The 24309-nt window shown below is 33.0% G+C and overlaps 2 protein-coding genes across 19 annotated transcripts in view; one reads left to right on the top strand and one right to left on the bottom strand.

Moving 5' to 3' along the window:
• The window catches only part of LOC109504766 (23 kDa jasmonate-induced protein-like), an 85741-nt gene extending 64053 nt beyond the window's left edge, over positions 1-21688 (top strand). Inside the window, exons 1-11 of one of the 18 annotated variants that reach the window (XM_073255256.1) lie at positions 10415-11278; positions 11980-12056; positions 12221-12289; positions 12477-12604; positions 12727-12793; positions 12942-13016; positions 13351-13499; positions 15914-15971; positions 16136-16204; positions 16594-16670; positions 18627-18909. In XM_073255256.1, the coding sequence (XP_073111357.1) occupies positions 12022-12056; positions 12221-12289; positions 12477-12604; positions 12727-12793; positions 12942-13016; positions 13351-13363 (387 nt within the window). In that variant the 5' untranslated portion in view covers positions 10415-11278; positions 11980-12021 and the 3' untranslated portion in view covers positions 13364-13499; positions 15914-15971; positions 16136-16204; positions 16594-16670; positions 18627-18909. Of the gene's footprint in view, positions 1-10414; positions 11279-11979; positions 12057-12220; positions 12605-12726; positions 13017-13350; positions 13500-15913; positions 15972-16135; positions 16205-16593; positions 16671-17184; positions 17286-18626; positions 18910-21227 lie in introns of those variants that run through there. The other 17 variants (XM_073255259.1, XM_073255257.1, XR_012140523.1 and 14 more) reach the window with 17 other exon arrangements.
• Positions 7037-10114, bottom strand: LOC140857042 (uncharacterized). The gene is made up of 3 exons (XM_073255248.1): positions 9508-10114; positions 7862-7922; positions 7037-7609 (listed from the first exon to the last, which is right to left on the bottom strand). The coding sequence occupies exons 1-3, from the start codon at positions 10026-10028 to the stop codon at positions 7157-7159; spliced, it is 1035 nt and encodes a 344-aa protein (XP_073111349.1). The 5' UTR covers positions 10029-10114; the 3' UTR covers positions 7037-7156.
• Positions 21689-24309: the final 2621 nt, after the last annotated feature.

The following is a 24309-nucleotide window of genomic DNA, read 5'->3' as shown; positions in this document are numbered from 1 at the left end:
AAGTCGAAGGACCGGTTCTCTCTAGACCGAATGGGGAGAGAGGTCCTACAGCGTCCATACGTGCCCCCACAGCCATGTTAGGGACAGGAGGAGAACCTCGCCCTAACTTGAGCAAAATCGAAGACCCGGTTCTCCTCAGGCCGGATGGAGGGAGAGGCCCTGCAACGCCCGTATGTGCCTCCACAGCCATGTTAGGGACAGGAGGAGAACCTCGCCCTAATTTGAGCAAGGTCAAAGGCCCGGTTCTCCTTAGATCGGATGGGGGGAGAGGCCCTGCAACACCCGTATGTGCCCCCACAGCCATGTTAAGGACAGGAGGAGAACCTCGCCCTAACTTGAGCAAAGTCGAAGGCCCAGTTCTCCCTAGATCGGATGGGGGGAGAGGCCCTGCAATGCCCGTATGTGCCCCCACAGCCATGTTAGGGACAGGAGGAGAACCTCGCCCTAACTTGAGCAAAGTCGAAGGCCCGGTTCTCCCTAGACCGGATGGGAGGAGAGGTCCTGCAATGCCCGTATGTGCCCCCACAGCCATGTTAGGGACAGGAGGAGAACCTTGCCCTAACTTGAGCAAAGTCGAAGGTCCGGTTCTTCCTAGGCCGGATGGGGGAGAGGCCCTACAGCACCCATACGCGCCCCCACAGCCATGTTAGGGACAGGAGGAGAACCTCGCCCTAACTTGAGCAAAATCGAAGGTCTGGCTCTCCCTAGACCGGATGGGGGGAGAGGCCCTACGGCGCCCATACGCGCCCCCACAGCCATGTTAGGGACAGGAGAAGAATCTCGCCCTAACATGAGCAAAGTCGAAGGCCCGATTACTCTGAGACCGGATGGGGGGAGAGGTCCTGCAACGTCCATACGTGCCCCCACAGTCCTATTAGGAGCGGGGGAAGAATCTCGTCCTAATACGAACTGGGATCGATTACATCAGAAGTAAGGGAAGAACATCGCCCTGGCGCCGACTAAGGTCCGGTCATCCAAGACCAGATCAGAAAAAGGGGACCTTCTCAGCGGCCCCTTCGCGCTCCCGCGACCCCACCAAGAGCAGAGGGAAAACCCTCACTCGAAAAAGAAAAAGGAGAAAGGAGAGGGGAGTTAAAAAGGAAAGCGACGGACTGCGTCAGCGATGAATGGAAAACAAACAGCATCAAAGATGCAGGGAACCTCGTTCCAGCAAGAATTTGGGTTCTTATCAAAATCCCCAGTCTTCAAAAAAGCTTTCAACACAGGCCCGAGATAAGACGACTTCCTCAGGGTGACGAGAAGCTCGGACCTCCGAGCTCGAACTCTGAAAGGGGGTATCAAACCCGAGCGGCCCCGGACAAATCTGCGGCCATGGATGAAAGGACGGATCAATGCGACGGCAATCGGGTACCTCCGAACGGTATCGATTTCGAGCAAGACAAAAGCCGAAAGAAGCTCGACAAGCGACAATTCAACACATGAGTAAAAGAGGTAGCGAAAAATTTCTTTCTCATGTTATTTATTAAATATGCATTACAGAGTCATTAAGATCGAAGAAAAAAGATTCTCATTATTAAATATCTATAAAAAAAAATATCAATTTTTGTGGTCTCAAATTTTATCATTATTATTTTTCAATGACGTGTATCATATATGTGACAAAATTAATATTAAACTATTATATCATTATATCATATGGGATAAAATTAATATTAAATTATTATATCATTATATCACATCAATTTTTGTGGCTCATGACAGTGAAGTCGTCTTTCAACATTAAATACGCCTAACGCGGACACAGCAAGTTGACGAAATAACTCGTGGATAACATGCTATCAATGGACAGCTAAGTCTTATAGTCATCCAATATCACATGCACTTAATGAGGACACGTTAGGTTGACGAAGTGACTCGTTGTAAGATGGTCTCTAAATTGACAGCGAAGTCTTACCGTCTTCTAATATCAAATGCATCTAACGAGGACACGTTAGGTTGATGAAGTGGATAAGATGGTTTCTAAATTAATAGCAAAGTCTTACCGACTTCCAATATTAATTGTATCTAATGAGAATACATAGGTTGATGAAGTGATTTGTGGATAAGATGATTTTTAAATTGACAGCGAAGTCTTATCATCTTTCAATATCAAATGCATCTAATGAGGATGCGTCAGATTGCTGAAGTGACTCGTGGATAAGATATACTCTTGCATCTATAGAAGCATCAATTGCTATGGTAAGCGGTGTATACAAGCCACTACAAAAATGGTGGGTTTCAGCAACAACAAATTTTCAGTAAATTTAGATTGCATCAACGATTCATTTTTTTTTATCATTGGCTATACAATTTAAATGCCGTTGTCAAAACCCAATTTTTTTGTAGTACCAATAACCATGACTACAATAAGTTTCGTGACCTTAATATGGCTTCTCACATAGGAAGAGACTGGAGGAATAAATCAGTCAATAGTTATGTATGGTTTGTGAATAATATAAGCATTTAGATAGGTTATACACTTAAGTATTTCATATTGTGTTATGTTTTTTAATATATCTATCCTTTCACTAAGTTGTGTCTTCTAAATGCAATATAATTTCGATTTTATTTGACTAATTTATCATTTATTGTTCGGCCATCCATCTTAAGACATGTATTAGATACTTTTTGAATGGGCTTACCTTCTATGATAACCTTTATTTTTTGGTATATGATAAAGGTGGCAGATGAGCAAGTCGAATTGGATCATTTCAGGTTACAAGTTGGATGAATTGAGTCACAATGAGTTTAGTTGCGTCATAAGTTGACCCATACATCATTCATTTTTTTCAAAAATATTGATTTAAAGGATTGAATTTTCTAGCTGCTGACTTTGTCGGAACAGCAATTCAAGCGAGTCCCGTGCCTCCTTGGTGGAAGCCAATCCTAGAAGATGAGACGACAAAATTAGGGTGTGATGTTTTTTGGTAGATAAAATTAGGGTGTGATTAATGCATGCTTCAACCAAGTGATGGGTTTTCTTAAGACAAGTATTTTGGTTGGGTGGAATTCAGCACTCGTCCTCAACTAATCAATTTGCTCAGGGTTTTTGAATGAAGAACACAACAGAAATTAGCCAAAACAGAAACTTAGATCACGTCTACTAAGTATAGAGTCTGAAAATCTGAAATTGTACTACATTTCTCTTTACTTCGATGGTAATTGAAGAAAGCATTCTCAGCTTAGTTTCTTACCATCTTTCTCTCAATAACATTCCATGCATACCTTAATAAAAAAGGATGGTTTCACCTCCCGGTTCATTAACAAAAAAAAAAAAAAAAGAAGGCATTTTGGTTGGGAGCCTGGGTTGTATAATATTTCGGTGGAATGGCTTTTGAGGGTCCAAGTTTTTATCCTATCAACATGTGCAACTTAATTAGCACTAATAAGTCTGATTTCAATTTGGTCTTTCCACAAGGCGTAGTTAGATCCATCTAATTTGATAAGGATAAATAGAGCCATGGAGGCGAAGGTGCAAAGAAAAATGCAACTGAGACAAGGAAGAAAGATGGTGAAGCAGAATTCAGAGAAAGAGAACATGTAGCAGCGGAATTGTGAGTAATGCTGTAATAATCCCTTTTGAATGGACTCCAAGTTGTATTGGGTAATGCTGTAGTAATCCCTTTGGGATGATGGATGCTATACTCATATTGATTTGAAATCATACAACTATATATTATTTTGGTATTAGTTGTATATGAAATTGACGCACTTGATTTTCGTCTTGCATATGCACAAATATTTATGGATGATCGGAGTCTTATCATTATTATTTTTTAATATATGATAAAATTAATATAAAATTAATATATCGTTATATCATGTCAATATTTATGATTTATAATAAAAAATTTATCATTATTTTTTTAATAATTTATATCATATTTGATAAAATTAATATTAAATTATAATTTTATTATATCACGTCAATTTTTGTGCCTCATGACAATGAGATTTTATCGTTATTATTTTCCAATGACATATATATCCCATGTGACAGAATTGATGTTGAATTATTATATTATTATGTCACATCAATTTTCATGACTCATAACAGTTAAATCTTATCATTATTATTTTTTAATAAAATATATCACATATGATAAATTTAATATTAAATTATTATACATTATGTCAAATCAATTTTTGAGACCATGACAACGAAATCTTATCAGTATTATTTTACAACGATGCATGTCACATGTGATAAAATTAATATTAAATTATTATATCATTGTGTCACATCAATTGTTGTGGTCCGAAATCTTATCATTATTATTTTTCGTATATCATATGTGACAAAATTAATATTAAACTATTATATCATTATATCACATCAATTTTTGTGGCTCATGACAGTGAAGTCGTCTTTCAACATTAAATACGCCTAACGCGGACACAGCAAGTTGACGAAATAACTCGTGGATAACATGCTCTCAATGGACAGCTAAGTCTTATAGTCATCCAATATCACATGCACTTAATGAGGACACGTTAGGTTGACGAAGTGACTCGTTGTAAGATGGTCTCTAAATTGACAGCGAAGTCTTATCGTCTTCTAATATCAAATGCATCTAATGAGGACACGTTAGGTTGATGAAGTGGATAAGATGGTTTCTAAATTAATAGCAAAGTCTTACCGACTTCCAATACTAATTGTATCTAATGAGGATACATCAGGTTGATGAAGTGATTTGTGGATAAGATGATTTTTAAATTGACAGCGAAGTCTTATCATCTTTCAATATCAAATGCATCTAATGAGGATGCGTCAGATTGCTGAAGTGACTCGTGGATAAGATATACTCTTGCATCTATAGAAGCATCAATTGCTATGGTAAGCGGTGTATACTAGCCACTACAAAAATGGTGGGTTTCGGCAACAACAAATTTTCAGTAAATTTAGATTGTATCAACGATTCATTTTTTTTATCATTGGCTATACAATTTAAATGCCGTTGTCAAAACCCAATTTTTTGTAGTACCAGTAACCATGACTACAATAAGTTTCGTGACTTTAATATGGCTTCTCACATAGGAAGAGACTGGAGGAATAAATCAGTCAATAGTTATGTATGATTTGTGAATAATATAAGCATTTAGATAGGTTATACACTTAAGTATTTCATATTGTGTTATGTTTTTTAATATATCTATCCTTTCACTAAGTTGTGTCTTCTAAATGCAATATAATTTCGATTTTATTTGGCTAATTTATCATTTATTGTTTGGCCATCCATTTTAAGACATGTATTAGATACTTTTTGAATGGGCTTACCTTCTATGATAACCTTTATTTTTTGGTATATGATAAAGGTGGCAGATGAGCAAGTCGAATTGGATTATTTTAGGTTACAAGTTGGATGAATTGAGTCACAATGAGTTTAGTTGCGTCATAAGTCGACCCATACATCATTCATTTTTTTCAAAAATATTGATTTAAAGGATTGAATTGAAAAAATTTGTGGGCAAGTTTATATTTTAAAATTAGATCTTAAATTTGAAAAATTCTGTTCAATAAAGTCTTTGACCCCTAGATCCATCTGTCCACCGGTCAATCCAACTCAGTTTTATGGGATGAATGGAGGATGCCTCTAGAACTAGTTTTTCTAGGTTAGTCGAGGGAACAACCACAAGGTTACGCCCTGGGCCAGCATTGATCAAAAAATGACAAAATAAAACTTCTCCCATTGCATCATTGATCGTTGTAGAATTAAAGATCAGACCCAGGATTTGAGTCAAATCAACCTTTCCTCTCCTCCTTAATCGTCGGAGGCCTCACTATCGATAGTCTATTAATCAAGCTGGTAGATCAACCGAGTATTGGAGTGCAGAGGTTGTTCCAATCATTGAAGTAAGAGTGTGGGACCGAGCCTTCTGAATGAGAAAGAAAAATAAAAAAGGACTTGAGAAAGGTTCTATCTCTCTATAAAGGAAAAGAAAATAAGAAAAAAAAAGAGAAAAAGTTACAAACCGGATCAAGATCGAAAATAGGCCAGATCATGAATATAGTGATCCTAATATGTAGAGTACATCTTATTAGCTATTAAAAAAATATTTTTTTTATTTTTTGATTTTTAAAAAATAAAAATCAAAAAGCAATGTTTGATAATACTATGAAAAGCAAAAAAAAATAAAAAAAATAAAATAGTTATTTTATATGCAAAATAATTTTTTTTGCTTTCTTTGTTTTGTGCTTTATAGCAACTAGATTATCAAACATGCTTTTTAATTTTTTTGCTTTTACTCAATAGCAAAAATCAAAAAAAATAAAAAATATTTTTAAAAAATCAAAAATTAAAAAATGTAACCAAAATCACCTATTCTTATCATGAGTAAAGGATAGATCAACTTCGCCACCTCTACTGTACAACTGATGCTTCAAGCATATTCACAGCCAAGTTCTAGGGACGCTCTTCCCTAACACTTTCTCTTGAACACTCTCTCAATTAAAAAAAAAAAATTATTTGGATTTTATTAATCTAGTTGTGGAGAATGATGAATTATAATATAAATTATTAATATTCATTTAGGTTATATATATATATTATATATATATATATATATATATATATATATATATATATATATATATATATATATATATATAAGAGAAAAGGTTTCAAAATATGAAAATAGATGAATCACCTCCTTGAATTGCTGATAGTCCTTTTTTTTCCCTAGCACCTTAGTTTGATTTGTTGAGGTGGATTTCAAGGTAGAAGAGAAATTTTCATTTTGTTTATCTAATTTTTCTCAATTTTTATTAAATTTGTTGCATTTTAAACTAAAGCAGTATTTGAGTTAGAAATTTATTGTGTGGTTATGGAATTAAACATTTTATTTGACTGATTCAATTGTATACTTTATAGTGATCTAACTTTACTATTGGTTGGGGTGCCCAAAATTTGACTGGTAAAGGGAAAAGAATGAATGAAAGCTAAAAATTGAAAAGGAAACTAAACCCAAACGAAATAAGAGCGCAAATATATGGTACCATTTGAATATTGCTGAAATGGCGACTTATTGAAAGACGTACGTCAATTAAAGTGATATATGTTTCTTCATTTGATGGTATGAGGATTTATTAGCGACAAATGTAGATGATAGGCACCCCATCTCGCTCACAAAAGATCTTAATTGTGTAAGCCCATAGCTACTGACTTGCAATTTGACGGGCGAGAACTGCACCGTCGGGCATCGAAGACACGTAGCATTTGAGTCCATCCATACTGGAGATTTGCTTGCCCCCAGAGCCGAAAATCAAGCCAACCAACCAGCCGGCGAATGACCCGAGGATAAAAGCTCCTACAATGCCGGTCGCAAATCCTGCCAGCAGCACGAATACAGAAGTCGCCTCGACGCCAATCAAATTACTTGCCACGGCGGCTCCGACGACTTCCCCCAGCATCGCGCCACCGATAGCTGCCGCCGACTCCACAGCGTCGCGTGTGGCGGTTTCAAGGACGTGCTCTGATGAAAATATGTCCCACACCATCATGGCTGCAGTGAAAATTAGCACTGCGATGCCGGCAGCTCCAGCCGCGGTCGCAAACCTCGTCACTCCCACATTTCCACGACCGGATGCCTCAATGATGTCGTAGTACACCTTGACCAGTAGCAATATTGTAAAATAAATATATAGATTATATAAGTTCATTTATTTTTAATTAGTGATGCATTGTTATTCATCTAGTGGTGAAGCATCGTCATTGGAAGCAATAGTACGCAAGTTTCTGCTTAAAGTTTTATAATTATATACGCAGATAGATATTATGTTATTAATTAGCCTTGTTAATAAATTTGAAAAAACCAGTAGCATACTATTTTTAATAACTTTGTAATACCAATATACAATTACCTGTAGCTTTTCATGCTCTTCCAGTTCGGTAAATAGCTTGCCATATCTCTTGGAACTGTACCTACATGCGTCAATCATGATTAGATAAAAAATAGAAATGGAAGGTGGATGTCAAACAGCCTCACCACATAGGTCGAAATTAAACTACTTGTCAAACTATATATTTTTTCTAAAAATATTGTGGAAGCTCTAAAGCAACCTGCAGAAGTTGGACAAACTGTTTTATTTATAAAGCATTGCTATTTGTCCCAAATTTCTATGGCAAATGATGCGGCGATCCTTGTTAAATGACACATGGAAAAAATCAACCTTAGTTAAATGCTAAATAGACAAATTATGGTCCCACTCAATGCATTTACTCCTTTGTTAAATGCCATATTATTTGGTATTCAATTTTGAGAAAATTATTTAGGATGAAATATCATCATTTTTATTTATATAATATATATGTGTGCGCCTTCACTTAATCGCACATATTGAACGTGCTCAAATATTTTTCGCGTTAGCCGGGCAAAACATATATTTTTTTTTTCATGCACAATTAAGCTCTCATGCGTTAGTCACTCGATACCCATCACCACTAGAAACAGCAAAGACAATTTTGTAAAATCTTGCAAGGCTAGTTGCAACAAAGAATTTAGATTTTTTTTTTTTAATTTGATCATGTTCTAAATATTAGACAAAAATAATAGAGAAATGTGAAATTCTTAGTAGCCTTGGTACATGTAATCATAGAATTTGAGAACTTGGTGAAATATAATTTCAATCTAGATTGAAATTAATGAGAATAACGGATTGAGGCAAAATGAAAGAATTAAATATCCCATCGGTATTACAAGAGAAATTTAGGTAGATCGGTTTGTATCTTTTTTAAAATCAAAGTTTGGAAAAAAAAAAAGTTAGTGTGTATAAAATTTTCAATAAAAAAAATTGATTGACGTACCATATCAATAATAAGCTATTATATCAAAATTTTCTGCTAGGCTATATTAAGTTGAGACTATCTAGATCCACGAACCAATAAATCAAAAATATGCTGAAGATTTAGTGTCAGTTTGAGGGTTTTTACGTGGAGAAAAAAGAAACTAAAATTGTTTCTCTTAAAGAAGAGAAAAGAAGAGTAAAAGAAATTGTTTTCTCTTATTTTGTTTGGATATTTAAGAGAGATAAAAATTTATAATTTATGTTTAGTCGGGTAAGAGAAAGTAAGAAAAAATAAAATTATTTGTTTAAATTTACATTTTGAAGACATATGAATAATGCATGTAAATTAAAGTATCTTTCTATTTGAATGTTGGGTAATATAAGAATTATACAAATGCTTCAATATTTTTCTTTCCTTTCTCTCTGTAAGCTTCTTCTTTAGTTTTTATATCAATATAATTTAAATATGAGGTTTACATTCAACGCACATAAATTGCAATAGGATTTAGTGCCGTTAGATCAAGTGGTTATTAGCCAAATCCTCTCACATTCAGGGAGGAAAAGTTTGAAAATCATCATTTTCTTCCATTTCTTCTCATTTCCTTCTCGAAAAAACTTCCAAATAAAAGTGGAAGAAACTCATTTCCCCTCTCCCTTCATTTCTTTTCAAAACCCTCCATCCATGATTAATATTAATTACTATCTTATAAAAATTAACATACCTGGTCACAAGCTCATCGAACTGTATCCCACTCTCTTTAACCAATTTTGAGAATTCACGGGACGCGGTACTTTGCTGCTTCCTGATGGATTCCAAGGTTTGATTCCTGTATTCGGATGCATCATTGGCTAATTTATGAGCTTTCTCCAAATCACCGTTCACTTCTCCTAATTCCTTGATGAAGGCACCAGCATTCTCTGAAATTTTTCCCAGATAATCATATCGCAAGCTACAGTTCCTCACAGTCTGGAGTGCGAGATTGGCAGCATTTATGATATAAGAGTAGATGTCGTTAGCTATGGGAGATGCAATGTTGTCGTTCTTATACTCCTCGTCAGCTTTACGACCAGAATCCAAAACGTTAAGAACGGTGTTGTAGCTGTCCCCGCAATCGCGAAGGTACGCAGCGAGTTCGGGCTCAGAACTAAAGTCTATGCTGTGTATGGCGTCTACTTCTTGGTAGTAAACAAGCTTGGCAAGCTGGCGCAGTTGCCCATCATCGAGGATAACAAGCTCACTCATTTTTGATGAATTAGCTAGAGAGGTCGATGGAGAAACTGATGGTTTTTGTGTAGGGCTTGTAAATGGTTACCATAGTTAGGCCACAAGGGGATGGGTAATATATAGACAAATTGAACGCCGTGTGATCTATTATTATAAGGGTTTTTTTTTTATATTATAAAATTTTAGTAGGCCCATAGCTTCAATGGATAATGTTTGGTGCCAAAACCACGTATATACAATACATTACGACATTTGTCAGATATTCAGCACGTCACGTGGCAGCCCATCAGATTTCTCTCCGTGTTTTTATTTTTATTTTTATTTTCTTTTCGGCGCGCTGTGGATTTGCTCTGAACCTTCTCGAAGGGTTTTTTTTTTCCCCCTCTCCGTCGGTCTCTGCCGTCACTGTCCTCCCCAACCCCCCTCCCCTCCCTTCCTCTCCCCCGACTCCGGCGCCACTAACCCCACTCGCATCCCCTCCCCGGCCCCGGACGCCTCCCGCATCCCGCGCGACCGCCCCCTGCACCCTCCGCGGCCCCGCCCGATAAGTGTCGGCTATTCACGGAGGACAGATGGCGTCTTGGCCTTGCCTTTTTTTTTTCCTTCGTTCCCTTCGCGAGCCATCTGGAAACTTCTCGAGCCCTCCCGAACTCTCGCAAACGCCCACCTCTTTCTCCGCTCTTCTCGCCGCCACATCCCGCCGGTCACCGTCGTCGCCTTCCTCTCCATCGTCACCAACATCGGCGTTCCCCCTCCAGTCTCCCTCACGACGCCGATTTCTTCCCCGCTCTGATCGCTGCCACCTCCCGCCACTCTCCGCCGTCGCTTTCCTCCCGATCCTCATCGGCTTTGGGTTCCCCCACCCAATGTGCTTTAGATCTCCATTTTTTTTCTTTTTTTTGCTTCGAACCCTTCCAGAGTCCTCTTGAATCTTTCCGAGCTCTCGCGGACGCTTGCCTCCTCCCCGCTCTCCTCGCCGCCACCTGCCGCCGGTCTCCGCCGTCGCCTTCCTCCCCATTGTCACCAGCGTCGGGCCTCACAGATCTCCGAAAAAGAAGCCACCGATCTCATCTCTACTCTCCTCAGTGCCACCTTCCGCCGGTCTCCACCGTCGCCTTCCTCCCCATCATGACTGACATCGGCCTTCCTCTCTGACCTCCATCTGGTGCTTTCCTTCCCATAGATTTCTGAAAAAGAAAAAGAAATGAAAAAGAAAAAAAAAAAAAGGGGAAAAAAAGAAATGAAGCACATTCCCGAAGAAGCATCGGGTAATTGGCCAATCCTTAGCTTGCTAAATTTTCTTGCCTAGATTGGTTGATTGCAAAATTGTTTATTTTGTTTTTCGTTTCGTATGGTTGGTGATGATCTCATATTGGACTGTTTGATGTAATGCTTACTGTTGCTGAAAGCGTTGCCAAGAGTATTTGTGCCGGGCAGTTGAGTGTGTCACATGATCTTTGTTATGGGATAGAAATTTGGCTTGCTTAGGTTCTGATTTTTGAGATCATAGCACAATTTGCAAACCGACTTCAACTTTATGGCTTATTTTGAGGGGGCCGAAAAAAATCATTATATTGTTAATGTTCACATTAATAAACTCAATGAGCAAAAGTTCATAATAATCCCGTCTTGAATCTTTCTTGGTCTTTCATAGCGATACCTGCTTAAAAGATAGAATTGTTCTTGGATTGGTGATGCACTTAGTTTATTTTATTTTTTCCCAAATAATTGTTCAACATAGGTCACCAAGATTGAAATTCAATGAAGTCATATTATATTGCACTGGACATGAATTCTTTATGGGAATTGACAATGGCTTTCTGGCTTTTCATTTAAAAATGTTTGAACTAAAATTTCATCTCATAAGGATTCCCCTGATCTTGAAGATAATCTATGATGAGCACAAAGATTATTGTGGCAAAACTGTATTCTAACAATAATTTTTGTATAATAATATTTGCTGTTCCAGTGATTATTTTGGCTTCTAGGATGAAATTATCGAGAGAATCGAATGCAGGATTGCCGCTTGGACCTTCCTTCCAGAAGGTAAGATCATATTAGCTTTCTTGGTTAATTTTGGCATTCCACTTTCTTTGGTTGCAAGGGAGGGATAGGATGATATGAGTTTATTAAGCATTTTTTATTATAAAAAGAGATTTTTATTGGATTTTCTCAAAAAAATTAAATGATTTTTTTTTTTTTGTTCACAGTACCATCCAGATGCGTGCAAAGGAAGCAATTGTGGCATTCAGTTTCATCGGATTAACGAAGCCTATGATGCAAGCATTCTCCCCTCTTCCCCCTTTTCTCCCCCAAAATCCCTTGAGAAAATTTTTAAATTTTTCATATTGGTATTTTTTTAAGAAAAAATAGCTACTACAGAAACATTTCGTCCAGATTGAATGCTCCATTTTTTTTCTTTGGGTTGATTTAGACTCATCAATTTTAAACTTTGAGTCATAGTAGAACAAAAAGAAAGTACTGCTTTGAATGGGCGCCAATGTTTCGTTTTGGTTATGGAAAGTCAGTTATTGTGAAAGAGTCTTCCATGAGGAGGGCAACAACTGTTCATGAAGGAGTGGATATGAAGAAAGGTAAATATTGCTTTCTTTCTTTATTATTTTAATTACCCAATGGCAAAAAGTTTTAGGAGTAGTTCATAAATCCATCATGCCCTTTGTTCATCGACTTATGTTAATATACATTTTTCTTTTAGGATCTACAGTAAGTTTAGAGGATGGGGGTGCTGAGTGCTTTCCAATGTTTCATACCAGTTCTAGGAAGTTAGTTACAGTAGGGCAGTCTTCTCTTCTTTTTGTATTCTACTTTTGACTAATGCTTACCTTTTATTTGCATGTTGTTGATGCCTTTTAATTATCAAGAGTGACGCTATTTTCTTTTAATTATTGTGCATGAATGTTGAAATTAAAGCGATGAATGCATCTGGAGGAACTTTAAGTTTGTCTGTGGCGCCAGCAGAATTTATTTTTTATTTTTAATTTTAAGGTAACATATGATGATATTTTGTCAAGAAATTTTGAATTAGTTGTAGATGAAAATAAACATATGCTGCAAACTTTTACGTATCTTTTAGAAATCATAAAATACTAAATTTACTTTTTCTATTTTTTTTGAGGCACATTTGGTAAATGCAATAAGAATGTCTTTGTATTTTTTGACATGATTGCTTCTATTTTTTTTTATTTTTTTCTAACTAAAAATGTGCTAAACTTATTTTAGGTGCAGTTCATAAATTAATGATTGCATTCATATTGTCTTTATATATATATATATGTGTGTGTGTGTGTGTGTGTGTATTTTTATTTTCGAACTGCAACAGTTTCAGAGGGTAGTGGCGGTGATGTGGGTTTTCCAATGTTTCATAGGGTTTTCCAATGTTTCATACTGGATCCGGAAAGTCAGTTATAGTGATGCAGTCTTCAATCAGAAAGGTAGTCGCAATTCCTGAAGAAGAAAATCTTAAGAAAGGTAAATTGTTGACTTTTCTTCTTTTATTTTAATTTATTATTTCTTATTTGCTTTCACCTTTTATTTCTGTATTTTTGAAATGGTATCTTTCTTAGTTGCTATTTGAATGTGTCTTAGAACCAAATATGGTCTAATAAATCATTGGAATTTTTTGTCATTTGAAATAGAACAATGTGAAGCCTGATCTGAAATTTTAAATGAGCTATGCATGTGAGTGCACATTATTTATTTTTTTCATATATTCATATATCGGATACCGATAAAGTGCGAATATTAGTGTATGATATACTTAATTAGTGCATTATATTTGATGAGGTTAGAAAAGTTCCACATCTATATGTACTTGATACTTTATCTAAAACTTAGTTTTAGTTTTTTTATTTTAAATAATATTTGGTTTTGAGATTTTATTTTTTTAGTGTTTTAAGATTAATTTTAGGATTCTATATATAAATTTATTATATATGGTCCAAAAAATATGCAAAGATCAACATAAATAAAATTGATAGTTTCAGTTTAATGAAGTTACAATATATATATATATATATATATATATGATTTAGAAAATTGATTATTAAAAAATAAGTTTAAAATTATGGATTATATTTTTTGGTTAATTTTAAGATTTAATATTAAATATTTAAAAATTTAAAATTATAGGTTATTTCTTCAATCATTTTGGTTCATATTTTATTATGAAACTCAATTCAGTAGTACTCTAATAAAATTTTTTGGTATTCATATTTTTAATTTAGATGAAGGAGTTATGATAAATGAAGATTAGCATGAATGTAAGTTCATTAACTAATAAAAATATTATATATTATATTATATAAAAAATTTATATATTGATAAAATATCTTAATTTTTTTGTTTTGACTCAAGGTAAATCCCGCCGCGAAGCGCGGATTATATGCTAGTACAATACATTAAAGTTGAGACCAGTGCCCCTCAGTATGACAAGTGTCGGCTATTCACGGAGGATAGATGGTGTACTGGTATTGTCTTTTTTTTTTTTCTTTTGGTCCCTTTGCGAGCCATCTGGAAACTTTCCGAGCCCTCCCAAACCCTCGTGAACACCCATCTCTTTCTTTGCTCTTCTCAGCGCCACATCTCGTCGGTCACTGTCGTCGCCTTCCTCTCCATTGTCATCGGCATCGGCCTTCCCCCTCCAGTCTTCCTCACGATGCCGATTTCTTCTCCGCTCTCATTGCTGCTACCCCATCCTCATCGCTGCCACCTCCCGCCAGTCTCCACCGTTGCTTTCCTCTCGATCCTCACCGGCTTCGGGTTTTCCCTTCCAATCTCCCGCAGGTGCTTTCTTTCCAACAGATCTTCATTTTTTTTCTTTTTTGCTTCGAATCCTTTTAGAGTTGTCTTGAATCTTTTCGAGCTCTCGCGGTCTCCACTCTCCTCGTTGCTACCTGCCGTCGGTCCTTGCTGTTGCCTTCCTCCCTATCATCATCGGCATCGGGCCTCACAGATCTTTGAAAAAGAGACGCCGATCTTATCTCTACTCTCCTTGCTGCCACCTCTTGCTGGTCTCCGCCGTCTCTTTCCTCCCCATCATGATCGACATCAGCCTTCGTCTCTGACCTCCCTCAGGTGCTTTCCTTCTCATTGATTTCTGAAAAAGAAAAAAAAATGAAAAAGTAAAAAAAGGAGAAAAAAGAAAAGAAGCACATTCCTAAAGAAGCATCGGGTAATTGGACAATCCTTGCTTGCTAGGTTTTCTTGTCTCGATTGGTTGATTGCAAAATTGTTTATTTGTTTTTCTTTTCGTATGGTTGGTGATGATCTCATATTGGACTGTTTGATGTAATGCTTGCTGTTGCTGATAGCGTTCCCAAGAGTATTTGTGCTGGGAAGTTGAGTGTGTCGGATGATCTTTGTTATGGGATAGAAATTTGGCATGCCTAGGTTCTGATTTTTGAGATCATAGCACAATTTGCAAATTGACTTCAACTTTATGGATTATTTTGAGGGGCCAAAAAAGAATTATTATATTGTTAATGTTCATATTAATATACTCAATGAGCGAAAGTTCATAATAATCCCTTCTTGAATCTTTCTTGGTCTTTCATAGTGATACCTGCTCAAAAGGTAGAATTGTTCTTGAATTGGTGTTGCATTTAGTTTATTTTATTTTTTTCCAAAGAATTGTTCAACATAGGTCATCAAGATTGAAATTCAATTAAGTCATATTATATTGCACTGGACATGAATTCTTTACGGGAATTGACAATGGCTTTCTGGCTTTTCATTTAAAAATGTTTGAGCTAAAATTTCATCTCATAAGGATTCCCCTGATCTTGAAGATTATCTATGATGAGCACAAAGATTATTGTGGCAAAACTGTATTCTAACAATAATTTTTGTATAATAATATTTGCTGTGATTATTTTGGTTTCTAGGATGAAATTATCAAGAGAATAGAATGTAGGATTGCTGCTTGGACCTTCCTTCCAGAAGGTAAGATCATATTAGCTTTCTTGGTTAATTTAGGCATTCCGCTTTCTTTGGTTGCAAGGGAGGGATAGGATGATATGAGTTTATTAAGTTTTTTTTTTTGTTATAAAAAGAGATTTTTTATTGGATTTTCTCAAAAAAATTAAATGATTTTATTTTGTTCACAGTACCATCCAAAGGTGTGCAAAGGAAGTAATTACGGTGTTCAGTTTCATCGGATCAACGAAGCTTATGACGTAAGCATTCTCCACTCCTTTTTTGCTCCAAAATCCCTCGAGAAAATTTTTAAATATTTCATATTGGTATTTTTTTTAAGAAAAAATTGCTACTATGGAAACATTTTGTTCAGATTGAATGCTTCGTTTTTTTTTTTTCTTTGGGTTGATTTAGACTCGTCAATTTTAAACTTTTAGTCATAGTAGAACAAAAAGAAAGTACTTTGAATGAGCCCCAATGTTTCGTTTTGGTTGTGGAAAGTCAGTTACTGTGAAAGAGTCTTCTATGAGAAGGGCAATAGCTGTTCATGAAGGAGTGGATATCCAACAGTAAAAACTTTTAGGTGTAGTTCATAAATCCATCGTGTCTTTTGTTCATCGACTTATGTTAATATACATTTTTCTTTTAGGATCTACTTCAAGTTTAGAGGACGAGGGTGCTGAGTGCCTTCCAATGCTTCATATCGATTCTGGGAAGTTAGTTACAGTAAGCCAGTCTTCTCTTCTTTTTGTATTCTGCTTTTGACTCATGCTTATCTTTTATTTGCATGTTGTCGATGCCTTTTAATTATCAAGAGTAATACTGCATTCTTTTAATTATTATGTATGAATGTTGAAATTAAAATGATGAATGCATCTGGAGGAACTTTAAGTTTGTCCGTGGTGCCAGTAGGATTTTATTTTTTTAAAATTTTAAAGTAACATATAATGATATTTTGTCAAGAAATTTTGAGTTAGTTGTAGATGAAAATAAACATAACCTGCAAACTTTTACGTATCTTTTAGAAATCATAAAATATCAAATTTATTTTCTTTATCTTTTTTAGGCATATTTTAATAAATTCAATAAGAATGTCTTTGTATTTTCTGACATGATTGCTTTCATTTTTTTTATTTTTTTTCTAATTAAAAATATATCAAACTTTTTTTAGGTGCAGTTCATAAATTAATGATTGCATTCATATTGTCTCTTTATATGTGCGTGTATTTTCATTTTCGAGCTGCAACAGTTTTGGAGGGTGGTGGCGGGGATGTGGGTTTTCCAATATTTCATACTGGATCGGAAAAGTCAGTTATAGTAATGCAGTCTTCAATCATAAAGGTAATCACTCTTTTCGAAAAAGAAAATATTAAAGAAGATAAATTGTCAATTTTTCTTCTTTTATTTTAATTAATTATTTTTTATTTGCTTTCGCCCTTTATCTCTGTATTTTTGAAATGGTATCTTTCTGAGTTGCTATTTGAATGTATTTTAGAATCAAATTTGGTCTAATAAATCATTGGAATCTTTTGTCATTTGAAATAGAGCAATGCGAAATCTGATCTGAAATTTTGAATCAGCTATGCATGTGAGTGCACATTATTTATTTTTTTCATGTATTCATATACCGAATATCAATAAAGTGCGAATATTAATGTATGATATACTTAATTAGTGCATTATATTTGATGAGGTTAGAAAAGTTTCATATCTATATGTACTTGATATCTTATATGTACTTGATATCTTATCTAAATTAGTTTTTCCTTTATTTTAAATAATACTTGGTTGTAAAAAATTAGGGTTTTTGAGTCTTTTTATGTATGGATTTCTTAATTGTAAATAAATATATGGATCATGAAATTCATATTAATTTTGATCATGAAAGATGAATCATCAGACAATCCTTTCATATCAATTTACTATTTAATCTAAGTCAAATAAACAATCTATTTTTCATTATGATTTTGTATTTTATAGTTATTTTTTTTGAATTTTTTAGATTGATTTAAAAATTTATGTCCAAATATATAAAATATCTAAATTTATTATATACAGTTGAAAAAAATATTAGAAAATTAAAAAAAAATGATTGTATTAATTGAATAACACTAATTTATAAAAAAAAAATTTATTTTTTAATATTTTATAAATTTATTATTATAGTTCAAAAAATATGCAAAGATCAACATAAATAGAGTTGATAGTGTCAGAAGTTACAACATATATATATATATATATATATATATATATATATATATATATATATATATATATATATATATATATATATATATATATATATATGTTTGTATGTATGTATGTATATATGATTTAGAAAATTGATTATTAGAAAAATAAGTTTAACATTATGGATTATATTTTTTGATTGATTTTAAGATTTAATATTTAATATTTAAATATTTAAAATTATAGGTTATTTTTTCTATCTTACTCGTTCATATTTTTCTATGGAACTCAATTCAGTAATACTTTAATAAATTTTTTGGTATTCATATTTTTAATTTAGATAAAGGGGTTACGATGGATGAAGACCAGCATGAATATAAATTTATCAGCTAATAAAAATATTATATATTATATTATATAAAAAATTTATATATTAATAAAATATTTTAAATTTTTGTTTTGACTCAAGTTAAATCTCGTCGTGAAGTGCAGGTTACACACTAGTATTTATGATACATGGCAACCGAGAAAATGACTTTGCTGTGGAGACGCAAGAAACAGCGGCAGCTAAAACAGGATTTTTCTCTTCAATTGGATATATTTAATTATAGTTTTAATATTATTTATAATGATGTAGTTCAATGGATTATATCATTCAATTTAAACCATTAACAAAAATAGTTTAGTTATTAGAGCTAAGTACATGCAATTGACTTGAAATTTAACATAAAGATCTAAATCTATAGCTCATCATATTAGTTGCTCGTTTAATAAATTCATTTTTCTTTAGGAGAGAGTGATTATAGCACTTCTAAAAATACAAACAAATTAAAAGAAATCAAGCAGGACAAATGTGGGTTGAAAAATTCTGACGCACCTGATCCCATTGTCATCACTAGCCATTTAAGGGGTAAAATATAAAGTTTGAATTGATTATAAAATGTGTCATTATTATTTGTTGCAACTTCATGTTTTTTAGCAATTGAAAATTAGTAGAAAAGTTGGGACATCTAATATTATTCTTATATTTTTGTAGTGTTACCATAGAATCTGACAGCGATTTTCACTTCTTTGTCAAAGAGTGACACAAAGTGTTATTAGAGCCTCGATCCATATATTATGATCTTACGATTCTTCAATCTAAAGACCTCGAAGCAATCCGAATCGTTGGTGTACACTTAATTAAATGAGATTATGTAGGATCACGATTCGAATTGCAGGATCTTGTAGAATCACGGTCTTGACCCCGTCCTATTGATCCATGCATATTTGACTTGCAGTTAGCAATGAATATATTTCTTATTTTTTCCTAAAAATTTATGTTTTAAAACAAATAAATTTGAATTACTTATTAGTTTTATTTCTTTTGGAGACTATCATTTTTGAAAGTTTGATAATGTAAATTAACATTTTTTTGTTAATTAATAAAAAAATAGTATTTCAGTATCAAATTAAGACTATTTTTCTTATTTGTATTCTTAGTACTTAATGACGATTTATTCATTTTTCATTATTTTTTTTGAAATTGAGAACTCTTTAATACGTAAATATAATTGTATGTGAACATGCTAATAAGTAATTTCATGAAAAAAAAAATGTGAAAAGATTATTAAAAAGCATTGGATATGATGTAATCATTTTTTTCTTTATATAATTGCATATATTAAACTGGACATGCTATTGATAAAAAGAAAAACTCATTATATCTTGTTGATATATATATATATATATATATATATTTAATGTATAATAATTTAGTATTTAGATATATTTTACTAGATATTTAATCTTTGATAGTAGGACTTTAATTAGATTATTATGGCGATTCACCTTAATTGAGTCATGTTGAGCAATATGATTCAAAGAAGATATTATTGCTTGAGTGCCTTGTAAAGATATTGCGGTCAAGCAACTACCGGCAAACTATAACAGTTTTCATTATGGGTTCGTTTGATGCCCTAAATAAAAATAATTTTTTCACGAACTTGCCACAAAAAAAACTAATGAGGTTGGATGAATTTGCATGGCGTGAGTTTAGTGACCTAAATTCCAGACCAATGATGCATTCTAGTTGTAAACACTAGTATCAAAGAGACATATTGAGGTGGATGCCCAAGCAGTAAATAGTAAATTAGCCAAATAAGGCTGGAATTATATTATATCTAGAGGATATACACTGTAGTTGAAGGATAGATATATTAAACAATTAACACTAAATGAAAAAAATTAAGTTGGTAACCATGTGCAATATGAACACTATATTAAGAAGCCAAACCAGAAAATGATTTATTCCTCCAAAATCCTTCCCATGTCTTAATAAGCTCATGCCATGTATTGTAGTCGTGGTTACTGGTTATTTAGTATACTTCGCTTACTGCAGTAGCAATGCTTCCATAGCTATGAGAACATAAGTATATTTTATACTTTGATTACTAACCTGATGTGTCCTCATTAGGTGCTTATCTACTTAATTAGGCACAGAGTAATCATGTTCATATCTATACGTATCAATTGTACGTACTTGAAATATTATGTTAATTACTTGTCCGATGTAGGTAGGACTCAAGATGATGGGCTGCAAAAACTGACGTGATATAATGATATAATAGTTTGACATTAATTTTGTCACATGTGACATATGCCATTGAAAAATAATAATGATAAGCCTTCGCTGTCAATTTAGAGACCATGCATGCAGACAAAAGTCATGTGCACTGATTTCATATATAATTGAGTAATGCTACGCACTCAGTTCATAATTAATTAATTAAACTATTTTCTGATCCTTAAAAATACGTCATGCCAATTAATGAGACGCTTGCTCCATCGCCTATAAGAGGAGACACAATGAGCGGAGTTGTATCATCTCGCTCATCGTCTTCTATTTTCTGTTGTTACCCTAGAAGAATCGGTCACTTCACTGCGTGTCTTCCAATTTTGTAAGTTTCTGCATGCCGCGTTTTGCGACTTCTATTCTTAATATATATATGCGCGGGCGCGCACATAATTATTTGATTAGCGTAACTTCATATTTATATTAATTGCAATCTAATGCACAACAAGAAAGTTCATGAGATGGCGTTTCACTTGCAGAGAGGTCATCAATTTTCATATCGCAACGTGTTTGGGAATCCCATCACCGACGAAACTTTGCGTGGCATGCCAGAGTACAAGGAAAAGCCCGAAATCACAGCTACAGAGAGGGCGAAAGTGGCTCTTAACATGAGGAATGCTGGGGACAAGCATGTCGAAGCTCACGAATTTGTGGAAGGTCTCAAGGACGACTGCGGTGGTAGACTAGATTTTGTTCCGTCGGGCCACATTGGGGCATCACCGTACCCACAACAAATTAATAACGGACAATGGGGCGCATATTTGCACGTGGATTCCAAAGGAGCTGCTGTTGGATCATCTGCAGCTGTTGTTTATTGGGGAAAAATGAAGGTGCAACGACCTGTAACATGGCTCTAGCTTAATAATAAACTGTAATTATCCGAGTGAAGAATGTTTCATCTCCCTCGTAGTCTCGCTAACTTCACTACAAAAATTTTGAATTTTATTGGCAAATTTTTAAAGATGAAACATAAGTCTGAACGTCAAAGTCTCATATTTAGTGAAGAAAATAAAAAATTAGAATAATAAAATATTTTGATTAATATATTTAATAATAAAATAAGATTTTGTTATCAGATATATATATATTTTATGATAATTTTTTATTTAGTCATAAAAAATTTGTTACTAAATAAAGCCTTTTATGATGAAAAAATAATTTTAGCATTAAAATTAATTTTAATCAACTTATTAATGATAATTTTATAATTTATCATTAAAATTTATATTTTTAATGTTGATATTTTAAAATGATCATTATGGATATATATTTTTAATGATAAAATTTATAGAGTAGTCATTAAAAATTTATATTTTTAGTGATAATATATTATATTATCATAATTTTAGCGTCAACATTGATATTGATCAAATTTTTTATGATAATTTTATAATTTGTTATTAAATCTTATATCTTTAGCGGTGATATTTCAAAATGATCATTATATGTATATATTTTTTAATGATAAGTTAATAAAATGATTATTAAAATGAATATTGATGAAAGTATTAATGATGATTTTATAATTCATCATAAAAATATATATCTTTTGTGATGATATCTAAAATAGTCACAATAAGTATATATTATTAATGATGAGATTATAGAATGATCATTAAATATCTATATCTTTAGTACTAACTGTTATGTTATCACTAAAATTTTACATCTTAATGATTAAATAATGATATTATTAATAAAAATATTAATTATAATAATATTTGAATAATGAATATGTTAATCACTAAAATAAAATGTGGATGTTGATTTTGTATTTGGTATATTGTTAAAATCAAATCAATCATCATGAGAGTTGAAGTAACATTAGAGAATGATAAGATGTATCTAATACCATAAAATTTTGATTGGATATTTGATGAATTTTTTAAATATATTAAATTACTAAAATTTATAAGCTCTATCAGGATTTAATTTTAATAAAGTTGATTACAAATTTTATTTTTAGTCAAGATTTTTTGATAAATTAAATATTTATTTTTAACTTGATTTGATCTGATATATTTAATGAATAGGTTATATAAGTCAATATAGTTTAACAATTACAGAAAATTAATTTTTACTACAAAATATACTATCAATATCGCAAGCAATACACAAAAATCAGATAATAGTCTAAAATATAATTATTAAAAACTTGCATGAAGTCTAATTTAATTAAAGATTTAGATTGCCAATCTAACTTAAATAAAATATATAATAAAAATATTAAAAAATATTTTATATTAAATATTTTTATTAATTAATTATCGTATAAATAAAAAAATTATGAATTATCTATTTTTAAAATATTTTAGAAAAAGAAGATGATTAAATTGTTATAAAAAAATAATAGTAGAAATTAAAATATGTCATAATATATTTGAAATGAGAATATTTTATAATATAAAAGTTTTAAATAAGTATAATAAAGCATGATTTCATATTAGAAGTTAATGTTGTCATAGCCACTAAATACTAGATAAATATCTCATAAGTCTTAAGTTAGATCCCTTCCAGGGGCTAATAAATAAAAAAATATAAATATTAGATTTATAAGATCCTCTATTCGAATCCAATTAGAGTGAATGCAAATAGGGGTGGTATAGCCCTAATTTATAATAAATATATTTATTTTAATGAAATATTTATAAAAAAATTTAAATTTTTTGTCACAAAAAAAATTATCATAAATATTTATCTTTAATAACTATTTTCATTCCATCATTAATTATATCACTTTATTATGGTCAATAAAATTTCATCATAAAAAAAAGTTTAGTGACGATATTAAGTCCTCATTAAAAGTTATTTTTGACCATTAATTTCTTAGCAAGATGTTATTTTTTAAATTTTAAATTTTGGTCACTCAAATTTTTAGCTACGGTATCTTTAGTGATAATCTAATGATGAAATATTTTTTATTATTAAAAATTTTTAATAACAAAAATAGATAAATTTGAGATCAAATTTTTCATTGCTTAAAAACTCTGTAGTGCTCGTTTGATCTATATTTTTTCTGGACCTTTAACAACTGAGATTTCGGCTCCTGGTATATCACATAGCTACCAAGTTTGCCACCAAAAGCCAGGTTTACACTAACTTCGAAGAGATTCTGGGATAAAATAGCAGCGTTGTTCTTGCATATTGGTATCTTGAACAATGAAATGAACATCTTAGTGGGAGGTGGCATGTAGGTTATCACAAAACTTCCTGTTTTTACTCTACAGTGAAGTTCCACAAGTGGTATAATCAAAATAGTCATATGTAATTTTAATTTTTATGCAACACTGTGGGCTAACCTTGATCTATTCAAGAAAAACCAAGAATTATGATTGTTAGGGGTAAATCACTCTTTGTCGAAGACCTTAAGATTAGGAAGCTGTGTTTGGAGATTTAGCTACTGTCTCTATAAATTTCGAACTACCATCGGCAATGACTGACCCATCTTCGGCCTACTTAGACAACAACCACTGCTCTAGATTACCGCATGCCAGCAGTTAATCTGTTCAAACCGATCCATTGTCGGCTCCTACCGACCTCCTCTGGTTATCGATCTGCTTC

The sequence above is a fragment of the Elaeis guineensis genome, chromosome 4 (assembly GCF_000442705.2).
Source record: "Elaeis guineensis isolate ETL-2024a chromosome 4, EG11, whole genome shotgun sequence".
Taxonomy (NCBI): Eukaryota; Viridiplantae; Streptophyta; class Magnoliopsida; order Arecales; family Arecaceae; genus Elaeis; species Elaeis guineensis.
This window is presented reverse-complemented; position numbering and strand designations above follow the sequence as displayed.